This window comes from Pseudophryne corroboree, chromosome 6, assembly GCF_028390025.1.
Source record: "Pseudophryne corroboree isolate aPseCor3 chromosome 6, aPseCor3.hap2, whole genome shotgun sequence".
NCBI classification, from domain to species: domain Eukaryota; kingdom Metazoa; phylum Chordata; class Amphibia; order Anura; family Myobatrachidae; genus Pseudophryne; species Pseudophryne corroboree.
In genome coordinates, this window is record NC_086449.1 from 747,205,448 (window position 1) to 747,219,524 (window position 14,077).

The 14,077-nt window shown below is 48.8% G+C and overlaps 1 protein-coding gene across 7 annotated transcripts in view; it reads right to left on the minus strand.

Annotated features, from left to right (window-relative positions):
- Positions 1 to 14,077, minus strand: part of RNF213 (ring finger protein 213) — a 680,515-nt gene that overhangs the window by 326,261 nt on the left and 340,177 nt on the right. For all 7 annotated transcript variants that reach the window (XM_063928518.1, XM_063928521.1, XM_063928520.1 and 4 more), the window contains one exon: positions 2,667 to 3,822. In XM_063928518.1, coding sequence (XP_063784588.1) covers positions 2,667 to 3,822 — 1,156 coding nt within the window. The remainder of the gene's footprint in view (positions 1 to 2,666; positions 3,823 to 14,077) is intronic.

Here is a 14,077-nt window from a genome sequence, read left to right on the forward strand (position 1 = left end):
GGGAACTCCACGCTTCTTCACATAATTCATTTAATTCATCAGATGGGGGAAAAGTCACTGGCTGCTTTTTCTCCCCAAACATATAAACCCTCTTGGTATTAACAGGGTTAATCTCAGAAATGTGTAATACATCTTTCATTGCAATAATCATGTATCGGATGGCCTTGGTCATTTTAGACTGTAAATGTGCCTCATCATCGTCGACACTTGAGTCTCTGTGTCGACATCTGTGTCAACCGAGATAGAGGGCGTTTATGAGCCCCTGACGGTTTTTGAATCGCCTGGGCAGGCGCGGGCTGAGACCCCGGCTGTCCCAAGGCTGCAGCGTCATCAATTTTTTTATGTAAGGAGCTTACATTGTCGTTTAAGACCTTCCACATATCCATCCAATCAGGTGTCGGCCCCGACGGGGGCGACCCCACACTTATCTGCCCTTGCTCCGCCTCCACGTAACCCTCCTCATCAAACATGTCGACACAGCCGTACCGACACACCGCACACACACAGGGAATGCTCAGACTGAGGACAGGACCCCACAAAGTCCTTTGGGGAGACAGAGAGAGAGTATGCCAGCACACACCACAGCGCTATATAACACAGGGATTTTCACTTATAATAAGTGATTACCCAATAGCTGCCTTATATGTTTTATTTGCGCCTAAATTTATGTGCCCCCCCTCTCTTTTTTACCCTTCTTGTACCTGGATACTGCAGGGGAGAGCCTGGGGAGCTGCTTCCAGCGGAGCTGTGAAGAGAAAATGGCGCTGGTGTGCTGAGGAAGAAGGCCCCGTCCCCTCAGTGGCGGGCTTCTGTCCCGCTTTCTGTGTAAAAAAATGGCGGGGGTTTTTACATATATACAGTGCCAGACTGTATATATGTATTTTTATTGCCAAAAGGTACTTCAATTGCTGCCCAGGGCGCCCCCCAGCGCCCTGCACCCTACAGTGACCGGAGTGTGTAAGTGTGCTAGGAGCAATGGCGCACAGCTGCGGTGCTCTGCGCTACCTTAAATGAAGACAGGAGTCTTCTGCCGCCGATTTCGTCGTCTTCCAGCTTCTGTTCTTCTGGCTCTGCGAGGGGGACGGCGGCGCGGCTCCGGGAACGGACGATCGAGGACAGGTGCCTGTGTTCGAACCCTCTGGAGCTAATGGTGTCCAGTAGCCTAAGAAGCACAAGCTAGCTGCAAGCAGGTAGGTTTGCTTCTCTCCCCTTTTTCATACGTAGCAGTGAGTCTGTTGCCAGCAGAAGCTCACTGAAAATAAAAAACCTAATAAATACTTTTACTAGTAAGCTCAGGAGAGCCCACTAGGAGCACCCAGCTCTGGCCGGGCACAGATTCTAACTAAGGTCTGGAGGAGGGGCATAGAGGGAGGAGCCAGTGCACACCAGATAGAACCTAATCTTTTCTTTAGAGTGCCCAGTCTCCTGCGGAGCCCGTCTATTTCCCCATGGTCCTTACGGAGTTCCCAGCATCCACTAGGACGTCAGAGAAATGTACAGTTGCAATGGGCACTGAAATCAACTACTCAGACCGCAGTGGATGGTAGGATTTAGTGCAGTATAACCTGGCCCTTGGGAGAGGTATACAGGGAGACTAGACACAGCGTTCCCAGAGACCTGCAGCTCCAGCACTGTTAATAAAATGACTGCTGAGCATCTGAGTGGGAGGAGGGAGAATGAGGAGCAGCTCAGAGGCGGGAAGCAGCAGTGGAATGGTGCTCTGATTTTGGGGAGGGACCGCCGGGGGAGAGCTGACCTCCCCTTGCCGACATTAACCTCCGGGGCTACTGGCTTCTACAAAGTACCCCAGCGCCAGTATTTTTATGCCCTGGTGGACTAGTGGGGTAGTGGACGGGCAGGGGAACATATCAGCGGAAAGACTGCAATTAAAGACCTGTCCCCCCATTCTCCAACTGTAGTCTATGGGTCCCCAGGTAGCGTGCTAGCTGGACTCCGTGGCGCACTCCGTAATCACCAGTCGAATCACTGGTGTTGCCGCGCTGGCAGGAGGTCGGAGGACTGCCCTAGCTGCTGCTCTAAGTTAGTAAAAAATAAAATAAATCATAAAATAAAAAAGCCTGGGGATGCTGTTAAATGGTGCATCGCACTCCTGCCAGCAGCAAAGCCAAACTGGCTAGACCTGGCTGGGAACGGAATATAACAGAGGAGGGACCAAAGCATCCTGGGATATTAAAAGCTTCAACTGTTTGGTGCCCAGTCCTCTCCAACCACCTACACCCCAATGTAATCCTTGTGGATGCCTATGGACCGTGAAGATGAAAAAGTTTTTATTGATAAATTTAGAAATAAATATTAAATTAAGTAAACTGTACCTACCTATCATCCTAAGGGTCAGTTATGTGATGGTGTACAGGGTTGCACTTCTGTTTGTCCACATGTTTTATGACTGGCAGATACCAGCACTGATTTTGCCTCCCATTTTTACCAGAAATAATTTGATTTGGTCCAGGACCAGCAACTTGAGGCACGCCTGTAAGAGCCTCGCAGCACCTTAGGGTGTCTAGGTACACAGTTTGGGAACCACTGGCCTATATATTTGTGGGAGAATGATGTAGGCTTGTTGGCTATTCATTTTTGAACATTTTGTTTTTTTGAGTATGCAACATTGAAATGATTATACTAAGCTCAAGAAAAATGCTACTTACCAACTCCCGCTCGTTTGGATGACACAATTCCAGCACTCATTCCATTTTTAAATACATGGGCTGCCGAAACCACTGCAGATCTGACAGCAAAATGTGTTTGCAAATAACGCTGAATGTCCTCCATAGGTTTCTGAGGAACCAAGTGGACTCTGTATTGGCTAAAGACAGAGGGGATGTAGCAATGCTCTCGGTCGGAGTTGCATATGATCACAAGATAGTACTCTTCTGGACACAAGGTCTGTAACTGCTGGAACAGCTGCTCTGATTTGTATCCTGTATCATAGCTTAGTTTGTCTGCATAAATTAAGCTATAAATCTTCTTCCCATTGTAACCTGGTGTAAGACACCTTCTGAAAAACAAAGCCACCTCTTCAAACGTAGTCTGAGGAGAGCACAGCAGCACTTCATCGTAGGTTGGCAGTGGCTGGTTAAAGCTGTGCATGTAAACTGCTAAAGTGCAAGATAAGATCTCTGATGAAGGACATAGTACCAAATTGGGCCGCCCCGGCTGAAAACTGGGATGAAGGTCACGCTTGATCTGTTTCTTATTTAGTTTTGCCAAAGTCCTTAAGCGGGTACCAAGAGCATCAATATCTAAACAACCCGGGAACAACGAACTCATATAAATCATAGAGAAATCCCAAATCATCTCCAATTTCTCTAATACATTTGAACAGCTATGAAATTTGAGTGCCAACTCCATTTTGTCTGGACGTTTTTTGGTGAGAACTTTTGAGGAACCAATGTTTGGGAAATAGGAGCTGATTGTATCAATTTTTGCACATTCAGGTTTAATAAAAGATAACATTAGAAGGGCCTCCTCGCTCATATCTCTTCCCTCAAACTGTTGGCACAGGTACACTAACTGCTCTGCCGTGTAATAGTTTAAGTAGTACAGCTCGGACCTCTTCCTGCTCATGAAGGCCAGCCACTGTTCTAAGGACTTCTCCAGTGTTCTGCACATACTTGGGAGCAAAGTAGTAATAGACCCATGTCCTTCAAATTCACCGATCCCATCAACGTTGAAGTTCATCTGAATGCAAGCCTTGGAATTGTCCGAGCAATAGATCACGGCCTTCCAGTTCCTGAATAACATATTTCCAGCTAGATAGAGATCTATAAATGATCTGGCCAGTCTCTCCACATTGGAGAATATCTGGATAAAAAGAAGACAACATTTAATATGATCATTTTTTTTATTTTTAGGATTTCAATAACTAGTGATCTCACATTGAATTGGGTTCAAGTAGAGGATCATGCTTAAACATGATAGTAAGCATGATTGTAAAGCATCATTATTAAAAGTTATACTGCAGACACGGTTAAAATGCTTTCACTAACATTACAACTGTGTCAGCATTATGACATCGGCATTGTCCCGTCCACATACTGTATGGTATGTTAACATACTGAATGTTGAATGTTGATAAACTGATTACATCCCCTTAGTACAACTACACAATTTTTGAGCATAAAATGCACATTTCCCTTCTGTCCATGTGTACAGAAAAAGAGCTATGCTCTGTGAATACATATTTAGAGGGAGATGTACTAAGCTTTGGAAAGAGATAAAGTACCAGCCAATCAACTCCTAACTGCCATGAAATAGGCTGTGTTTGAAAAAAAAAAACAAAAAAAAAAAACAAGAGTTACGGTAGACTTACCTTTGTTAACTCTCTTTCTTCGAAGTCCATAGAGTCCACAGGAAATACCTTGCGGTATTGGTGGTGGATAGCACCAAACAGTTAAAGCTTTTGCAGCTCCCAGGATGCACCAGTCCTTCACCCCTATACCCTGTCCACAGCTTAGACTCTTCAGTTTTGTTAACAAGCCCAAAGTATTAGGAGAACAGTAGAGAAGGAAGGTTGATATATAGAAGAATCACACTCTCAAGCAAAAGAGAGAGAACCAGGGACCAAGATGAAAAACCTACAGAGGACAGGTGCATCAGTGCGGTCGCCCTTTGGACCCTATGGACTTCGAAGAAAGAGTTAACAAAAGGTTAAGTCTACAATAACTCTCCTTTTCTTCTTCAGGGTCCATAGGGAACCACAGGGAATACCTTGGGGATGTCCCAAAGCAAGGGAGGGGACGCGCTTGAGCTACAGATGGAGCCCTGTTCATCTATACCTTTAATCGGATTAATTGAGCCAGGGCAGTCGGACTTAGGGGGGTCATTCTGACCTGATCGCACGCTACGATCACAGCGCAGCAATCAGGTCAGAAGTGCGCATGCGCCGGAGTGCACCGGCGCATGGCTGACAGCCGACGGCTGTCGCTGCCTAGCGATCACCTCTGCCTGATTGACAGGCAGAGGCGTTCACTGGGCAGGAGGGGCGGCATGGCGCCGTTTTGTGGGTGCGGTCTGTCCAACGCAGGCGGATGCGTGATGTCACACGCAGCCGCAGCGACCCGTGAAGCGAAGAGTAGCTCCCGGCCACCACTCAAAAGTTGCGCTGGCTGGGAGCTACTCCTTAAGTGCAAAAGCATCGCCGCTGTGCGATGCTTTTGTACTTGTACATTGGAGGGGGGGAGGCGAGCCTGACATGCGGGGCAGACTAGCCCTGTGCTGTGCGTCCCCCCGCATGTCAGTGTGCCTGATCGCAGCCCTGCTGAATTTTGCAGGGCTACGATCAGGTCTGAATTAGGCCCTTAATCCCCTGCTGTATTGTTCTCTCTGTATTGTATTGCAGCTGAGAACATTAGATGAAAGGCTTATGCTAATAAGCCTTGGTACACCTAGGCGCAGCAGAGAAGGCTAGATGAGCAAGGCTCCATCTGTAAGAGGAGAATCCAGCGTCCAAATGAAGCATCCTGAGAGGCAAATGTATCAAAGGCATAGACCCTAAGAAAGGTGTGGACAGAATACCACGTGAAGCCTTGCACAGTTGTTCGACAGACGCATCACGGCGGGCTCCACACAAAGGAATACAGAGCGAGTATAATGAGCAGAGACTGGATACTTCACAGGGAGGTCAGCTTGCGTAAAAGCCTAGGAGATAGACATGCAAAGCTACCTGGACATAGTCTGTTTGTCCACTGGCCAGCCCTTTTTGTGGAATCTGTAGAGGATAAAGAGGGAATCCGATTCTCTAATGGAATTGGGACGATCCACATAAATCCGACAGGCAGGGACCACACCCGGCCTCCACAGCCGAGAGGTTTGGGGATTGGAAGGCTGGTACCATAATTTCTTTGTAAAGGCGGAAACGGGACACCACCTTGGAAAGATAGCCAGGTCGTGATCGAAGAACTGCCCTGTCCTGATGAAAAAGCAAAAAGGGGGCAACAGGAGAGTGCCCTCAAATTGGACACCCGACGGGCAGATGTAATAGCCAGAAGAAAGAGTCCTCAACGTTAATCATTTGAGGTCCACTGAATGTAGAGGTTCAAAAGGAGGCTCATGAAGAGCTTGGATAACCACTGACAAATCCCATGGAGCCACCAGAGGTTCATAGGGAGGCAGAATACGAAGAACACCCTGAATAAAGATGCGATCATCAGACAGTGGAGTAATCTTGCTCTAGAACCAGACTGACAGAGAAAAGACATGAACTTTCAGAGAGGCCATGCAGAGTCAGAGATCCAATCCAGCTTGAAGAAAAGCAAGGATTTGGGAAATTCTAAAAATCTGAAGATCATAGCGTTTGGCAGGGCACCACTGAAAGTACGTATGCCACAGACGGTAGTAGATATGGGCTGAGGCCGGTTTCCAGGCTCTGAGCATGGTCTGAATTACAGAGTGCGAGAAACCTGTGGACCTTAAGAGGGATGACTCAAGAGCCACGTCATCAAAGACAGGTGGGTTAAGTTCAGGGGTAGACAAGGAACCTGAGATAACAGGTCTGGGTAGTGTTTATGTAGAGACTCTGTAAATCAGAGAACCAATTGCGCCTTGGCCAGGCCAGAGCTATCAACAGGACGGTGCCCTTCTCTTGTTTGAATTTGCAAAGAACCTGTGGAAGGAGGGAGACTGGAGGAAAGATCCACTTCACCGCTAGGGCGTCCATGAAGGCTGCTCTAGGGTCTCTTTCCTTGTCCCATAAACGGGAACCTTGTAGTTGTATCAGGAGGCCATGAGGTCCACATCCAGCAGGCCCCATTTATCCACCAGAAGCTGGAAGATCTCTGGGTGTAGAGCCCACTCTCCGGCATGCACATCGTAACAGCTGAGGAGGAAATCCGTCTGACAGCAGAGGATCCCTTGGTTGGACACCGCCGAGATGACCGGAAGTTGGCGATCTGCCCATTGAAGAATGTGAGCCACTACTTGCAATGCAAAGAGACTGTGAGTGCCTCCCTGATGGCTGAAGTACGCCACCACAGTGGTGTTGTCGTACTGAACCTGAACAGATTTTCCTTGGAAAATGTCCCGTGCTAGAGTGAATGCTCTGTAGACCACTCAAAGCTCCAGGATGTTGATTTGTAGGCAACGCTCAGTGGGATTCCAACGGCCCTTAAAGGAGTGTTGGCCTGTTACTGCCCCCATCCACGGAAACTGGCATCCGCGGTTAGGAGTACCCATATCGGGATCCAGAAGGGCCGACCATGTGAGTGAGCCGACTGGAGTCGCCAGAATAGGGACCGACATACTTCCGGAGAGAGGAACATCGTCTGGGACCTAAAGAGATGCGGCTGTCCATTTCATCTTGATATGATCAGGTGTTACAGGGGTCTGGAGTGGAACTGGGTGTACTCCACCACGTCGATTGTGGAGATCATGGACCCTAAGACCGGCATGGCTGACTGAATTGACACTTTGTGACTGTGAAGCAACATGTGCACCCGTTACTGTAGTGCGGCAATCTTGTCTGCTGGCTGGAAAATTCTTTGTACCTGAGAATCCAGAAGAGCTCTTGGGTGTAGCATCCTTTGTCAAGGATGACTTTTTCCAATTGAATAACCAGCCGTGTGTTTGTAGGAAGACAATGGTCAACTGAAGATGGCAATGGAGGACTTCCGGAGAATGTGCGAGGATCAGCAGGTCGTCCAGGCATGGGAGTATTCTGACCCCCTGACGATGCAGCTGTGCAGCCATAATTCTGGTAAAGACCCTGGAAGCAATAGAAAGCAGTGCCCAAAATTGATAATGTTGCTGGAAGACAGCAAACCGTAGGAAACGCTGAGGACATGGTGCTATAGGCACATGTAGGTAAGCGTCCTGAATGTCCAGAGACACCATAACGTCCCCAGGCTCCATAGCCTGGACTACAGAGCGGAGGGTTTCCATACGAAACCTGGATACTCTGATGACCTTGTTCAGAGATTTGAGACTGAGGAAAGGCCGAAAAGACCCATTAGGTTTCGGAACCAAGAAGAGGGTGGAGTAAAAACCCGTCCCTCTCTGTGATGAAGAGACCGGGGTAACTACCCCCAAGTGTAACAGGGACTGAATAGCCTTCTGGAGGGCCAAGGCCTTGCTCAAGTCTGATGGTAGGCCTATGCAGAAGAACTGCTGCGGGGGACATCTCCTGAATGAGAGCACGTTCCCATGTCAGATCACTTCTTGCATCCAGGCATCTGTGGTCTGACACTAGGCTTGAAGAAGCCGGCCTCCCACCCTCGCATCCCCCAGGAGGAGGCCCCTACCATCAAGCTGAGGCTTTATCTTCAGACCTGGGAGTTGTATGCTTGGCTCTGGGTTTGGTGGCCTTTGTGGAAGTTGACGGTCGAGGAAAGAAGTCCATTAGCTGTACCTTGGAGGCGAAAAGGACCGAAAAGAGATATCCGAGACCTCGGAGAGAGCAGATAAGCAGTTTTGGCGGATGCTAGAGTAGACATGATTTTGTCTAACTCAGTGCCAAAAATGTATGTCCCCAGCGTAGGGCAGCATTCCTAGGGCCTACTTGGAATCCATGACAGCTTTCCATAAGCGTAGCCAGAAGATGCAGAGGGCTACCACCGAGGTGGCAGATGCCTTGGAAGCCAGAAGACCAGTATCCAGATCCGTTTCCCTAAGATAGGATGCAGCAACCATGAAATGCGTGACGTGGAACCTTATTTCCCGGGAAGTGTCAGAGGGAAGACCATCCTCCAGAGCCTCTGCCCAGCTCTCAATAGCCTTGGCCACCCAGGTCACGACTATAGCAGGCCGTTTAATAGCACATGTAAGGGAATAGACAGATTTGTGACAGGCTTCGATCCTCCAATCCGTAGTCTCCTGTAGAGAAGATGTTGAAGGGATAGGTAAAGTAGAGATTTTAACCAGACGTGTCACATGGGAATCCACAACTGGGGGAACCTCTCACTTAGGGGGTAATTCAGACTGCATCGCTGCAGCAATCACAGTCTGAATTTTTTTGTGGAGTGCGCACACCCAGACAAAAAAAGCAAAGGCTCCTCCTCTTCTATTTGAAAAATAGATTTGACGGTCCTTACTAGCGCAGATACATCTAAGGTAGGTTGATGCTCCTTCTTTCCTGAGGAGGACTCCGTGAGACAGAAGTCTGTCTCCTCTTCCTCTCCAGATGATGCCTCAAAATCTGAGAATTGCATAGATTGTGAGGATAACACAGCAGCCTAGTAGCTTATGCGGGCAACATCTGTTGAAAGGCAGTAGAAGAAGTAGCTAGACACTGTACTGTGGTAGAAAGCACTACCACCAAGGGAGGGGGCATAGCTGTGACTGGTGTAGCAGGGTGCACCTGTTGGGGGAAACCCATAGGAGGGAGCCACTGCTGGGGTTGCTAGCCGGTCAGCTATCTGTGCTAGACCCTGTGAAAAAGGAAGCCCAGGGAAGATCCTGTATTGAAGTTGGAAGGGCTGGTTTGGTGGGCTATAGCAAGACACACACCAACCATCCTGTATGAAGTCCTGAGGGGACAATGCTGCTGAACAGGACCTGCATGATACCAGTATAGAAGCAACAACCGCCTTGATACCCTCTTGCCTTTAGGCATAGCTGCAGTAACAATGTAACACACAATATGGCAATAAGCAGTGTGCAACAGTATTGTAATGTGAAAGCCTTCACAAATACAGGTAGCTGTGAAGTACAGTGAACCCTCTATACATTGGTTTTTTAGGATTATAGAAAATAAAAGGGAAAGGTATAAGCTGACAGCAGAAAAATTCAGACAGCAGAGCTAGTACGTCATATACAATACAGAACACAATATATATACAACTGCAATTGGCAATGAATCTACTATACAGACCGCAGTGGCTGATAATAAGAATTTACTCACCGGTAATTCTATTTCTCGTAGTCCGTAGTGGATGCTGGGGACTCCGTAAGGACCATGGGGAATAGACGGGCTCCGCAGGAGACTGGGCACTCCAAAAGAAAGATTAGGTACTACCTGGTGTGCACTGGCTCCTCCCTCTATGCCCATCCTCCAGACCTCAGTTAGAGAAACTGTGCCCGGAAGAGCTGACACTACAAGGAAAGGATTTGGAATCCAGGGTAAGACTCATACCAGCCACCCCAATCACACCGTACAACTTGTGATAACCATACCCAGTTAACAGTATGAACAACAACTGAGCCTCATTCAACGGATGGCTCATAACAATAACCCCTTATTAAGCAATAACTATATAAACGTATTGCAGAAGAAGTCCGCACTTGGGACGGGCGCCCAGCATCCACTACGGACTACGAGAAATAGAATTACCGGTGAGTAAATTCTTATTTTCTCTGACGTCCTAGTGGATGCTGGGGACTCCGTAAGGACCATGGGGATTATACCAAAGCTCCCAAACGGGCGGGAGAGTGCGGATGACTCTGCAGCACCGAATGAGCAAACTCAAGGTCCTCCTCAGCCAGGGTATGAAACTTGTAGAACTTAGCAAATGTGTTTGAACCCGACCAAGTAGCAGCTCGGCAAAGCTCTAAAGCCGAGACCCCTCGGGCAGCCGCCCAAGACGAGCCCACCTTCCTTGTGGAGTCGGCTTTCACTGATTTTGGATGCGGCAATCCTGCCGCAGAATGAGCCTGCTGAATCGTGTTACAGATCCAGCGAGCAATAGTTTGCTTTGAAGCAGGGGCACCCAGCTTGTTGGGTGCATACAGGATAAACAGCGAGTCAGTCTTCCTGACTCTAGCCGTTCTAGTTACATAAATCTTCAAAGCCCGGACTACGTCCAGCAACTTGGATTCCTCCAAGTCACGAGTAGCCGCAGGCACCACCTTAGGGAGAAATTGGGGACGAGTCCGCAATTCTGCCCTGTCCATATGGAAGATCAGATATGGGCTTTTACATGACAAAGCCGCCAATTCGGACACCCGCCTAGCCGATGCTAAGGCCAACAGCATGACCACTTTCCACGTGAGGTATTTTAGCTCCACGGTCTTAAGTGGCTCAAACCAGTGGGATTTCAGGAAATCCAACACAACGTTAAGGTCCCAAGGTGCCACTGGTGGCACAAAAGGAGGCTGAATATGCAGCACTCCCTTTACAAATGTCTGAACCTCAGGCAGTGAAGCCAGTTCTTTTTGAAAGAAAATGGATAGGGCCGAAATCTGGACCTTTATGGACCATAATTTGAGGCCCATAGTCACACCTGACTGTTGCAGAAATCGACCCAACTGGAATTCCTCTGTAGGGGCCTTCCTGGCCTCACACCAAGCAACATATTTTCGCCATATGCGGTGATAATGCTTTGCTGTCACATCCTTCCTAGCTCTTATCAGCGTAGGAATTACTTCCTCCGGGATACCCTTTTCCGCTAGGATCCGGCGTTCAACCGCCATGCCGTCAAACGCAGTCGCGGTAAGTCTTGGAACAAACAGGGCCCCTGTTGCAACAGGTCCTGTCTGAGAGGCAGAGGCCATGGGTCCTCTGTGATCATCTCTTGTAGCTCTGGGTACCAAGTCCGTCTTGGCCAATCCGGAACAATGAGAATTGTTCTCACACCTCTTTTTCTTACTATTCTCAGCACCCTGGGTATGAGAGGAAGAGGAGGAAACACATAGACCGACTGGAACACCCACGGTGTTACCAGTGCGTCCACAGCTATCGCCTGAGGGTCCCTCGACCTGGCGCAATATCTTTTTAGCTTTTTGTTTAAGCGGGACGCCATCATGTCCACCTGTGGCCGTTCCCACCGATTTGCAATCTGCTCGAAGACTTCTTGATGAAGTCCCCACTCTCCCGGGTGGAGGTCGTGCCTGCTGAGGAAATCTGCTTCCCAGTTGTCCACTCCCGGAATGAACACTGCTGACAGTGTTTGCACGTGATTCTCCGCCCAACGAAGAATCCTTGTGGCGTCCGCCATTGCCACCCTGCTTCTTGTGCCGCCCCGGCGGTTTACATGGGCGACTGCCGTGATTTTGTCTGACTGAATCAGCACTGGTTGGTCTCGAAGCAGGGGCTCCGCTTGAGTCAGGGCGTTGTATATGGCCCTTAATTCCAGTATGTTTATGTGCAGACTAGTCTCCTGACTTGACCACAGGCCTTGGAAGTTTCTTCCCTGAGTGACTGCCCCCCATCCGCGGAGGCTTGCATCCGTGGTCACCAGGACCCAGTCCTGTTGTCACAACTGAGGGCCTGAGCTGACGGGAGGCAGCCTCAGTTGTAGGGGCTGAGATGTACCGGAACCTGGGAGGTTGTATCAGACCCTTGGACATGTAAGTAACATGAATAATAACTGCCCGAAGGCGTGACCACGACAACTTGGATAAAAGTCAATGATGTTTATTATGACAACTCCGCAACACAGCAGCAGTAAAAGAAAACATAAAAGTCAGCAAAGAATAAATACAGTTCCTGGGTACTACAGGATGGCAAGAGCCACAGGGCACTGGTAGTGTGAGATAGTTCTTATGATCTTCTAGATGGAAAGTCCTTACCAGGCCCGACTGTAGCAATGGAGATAACCCAGGATTGTGCCAGCTGGTGTTCCAGGAAAAGCTGGGTTGCTGAAGATAAAACAGCTGCTGTGGATACTGGCTGGAACCAGACTGTTGTTAGCACGGAGTGGATACTGGCTGGAACCAGTTAAATAATAAATGAACTTGGGAGCGATGAAATATGAACTGAAATGTAGAACTTGAGAGCGGAGAAATAATAATACCGGTGGAGAGTGGTAAAGTGTAGAAAGGACACCGGCCCTTTAAGGGAAGCTGTACTCTGCTGGAAGCTGAGCTGGAAGCAGGTAATGTTGTAGCTGGAAACAGATGAATCCACAATGGATTGGAGAGTCAGGCTACACCGCAGGTGGAATGCTGGTGCGGGTCTCTATGGTGGAAGTCTTGAGACAGGAGCTGGAACCTGGAAGACAATCACAGGAGAGAGACAAACAGGAACTAGGTTTGACAACCAAAGCACTGACGCCTTCCTTGCTCAGGCACAGTGTATTTATACCTGCAGCAAGGAAGGGATTGGCTAGGCAATTATGCAGATTATCAATACTGAGAACAGATTGGTGGAAATGATCAGCTGACAGAATCCAAGATGGCTGCGCCCATGCAGACACTTGGAGGGAAGTTTGGTTTGTAATCCATGTGGTAATGAAAACAGTAATGGCGGCGCCGGCCACCGGAGACAGGAGGCGCCAGACTGACAGATGCACATCCAACCACGCGGACACAGCGGAGGCCGCGGCTGACGTAATCGCCACTCAGACACTCTGCATGCAGAAGTTCAGGGACGGCGGCGGAGGCCGCGGGAGACGCCATGCCAGGTGTAATATGGCGTTTACTGTGACAGCGTCCCAGAGTGACAGGAGAGGATACAGGAATGTACACATCAGGATAACAGATGGGATCCGGTCCTGGAGCGCTGAGCCAGCCTTAGGAGGCATCTGATGGGTAAGAAATGGCGTCCAGATACCCGGATCGTGACAGCACCCCCCCCTTTAGGAGTGGCCCCAGGACACTTCTTTGGCTTTTGAGGAAACTTGGAATGGAATCTCCGGACCAAGGCAGGAGCATGGACATCAGAAGCATTGGTCCATGAACGTTCCTCAGGACCATAACCCTTCCAGTCAATAAGATATTGTAGTTGACCGTAACGGTGACGTGAGTCCAGGATCTTGGCCACTTCATACTCAACGCCTCGTTGAGTTTGGACTTTCGGAGTTGGAGGAAGTGAGGAATGAAACCGATTCAAGATCAGCGGTTTCAACAGGGAAACATGGAATGTCCTGGGTATTTTTAAGAAGGGAGGCAACTGGAGTCTGTAAGCAACAGGATTGATGACTTGTTCAATCTTGAAAGGACCGATATAGCGAGGTGCAAACTTCATACTGGGAACTCTTAACCTCAAATTCTTCGTGGATAACCATACCCGATCACCCACCTTGAGAGCAGGAACTGCTCGACGCTTCTTATCCGCAAACTTCTTGTACCTGAACGATGCCTTGAGCAGAGCTGATCGTACGCTCTTCCAGATATTGGCAAACTGATGCAAGGTGATATCCACTGCGGGAACAGAAGTTGCTGGAAGCGGTTGGAACTCAGGGACTTT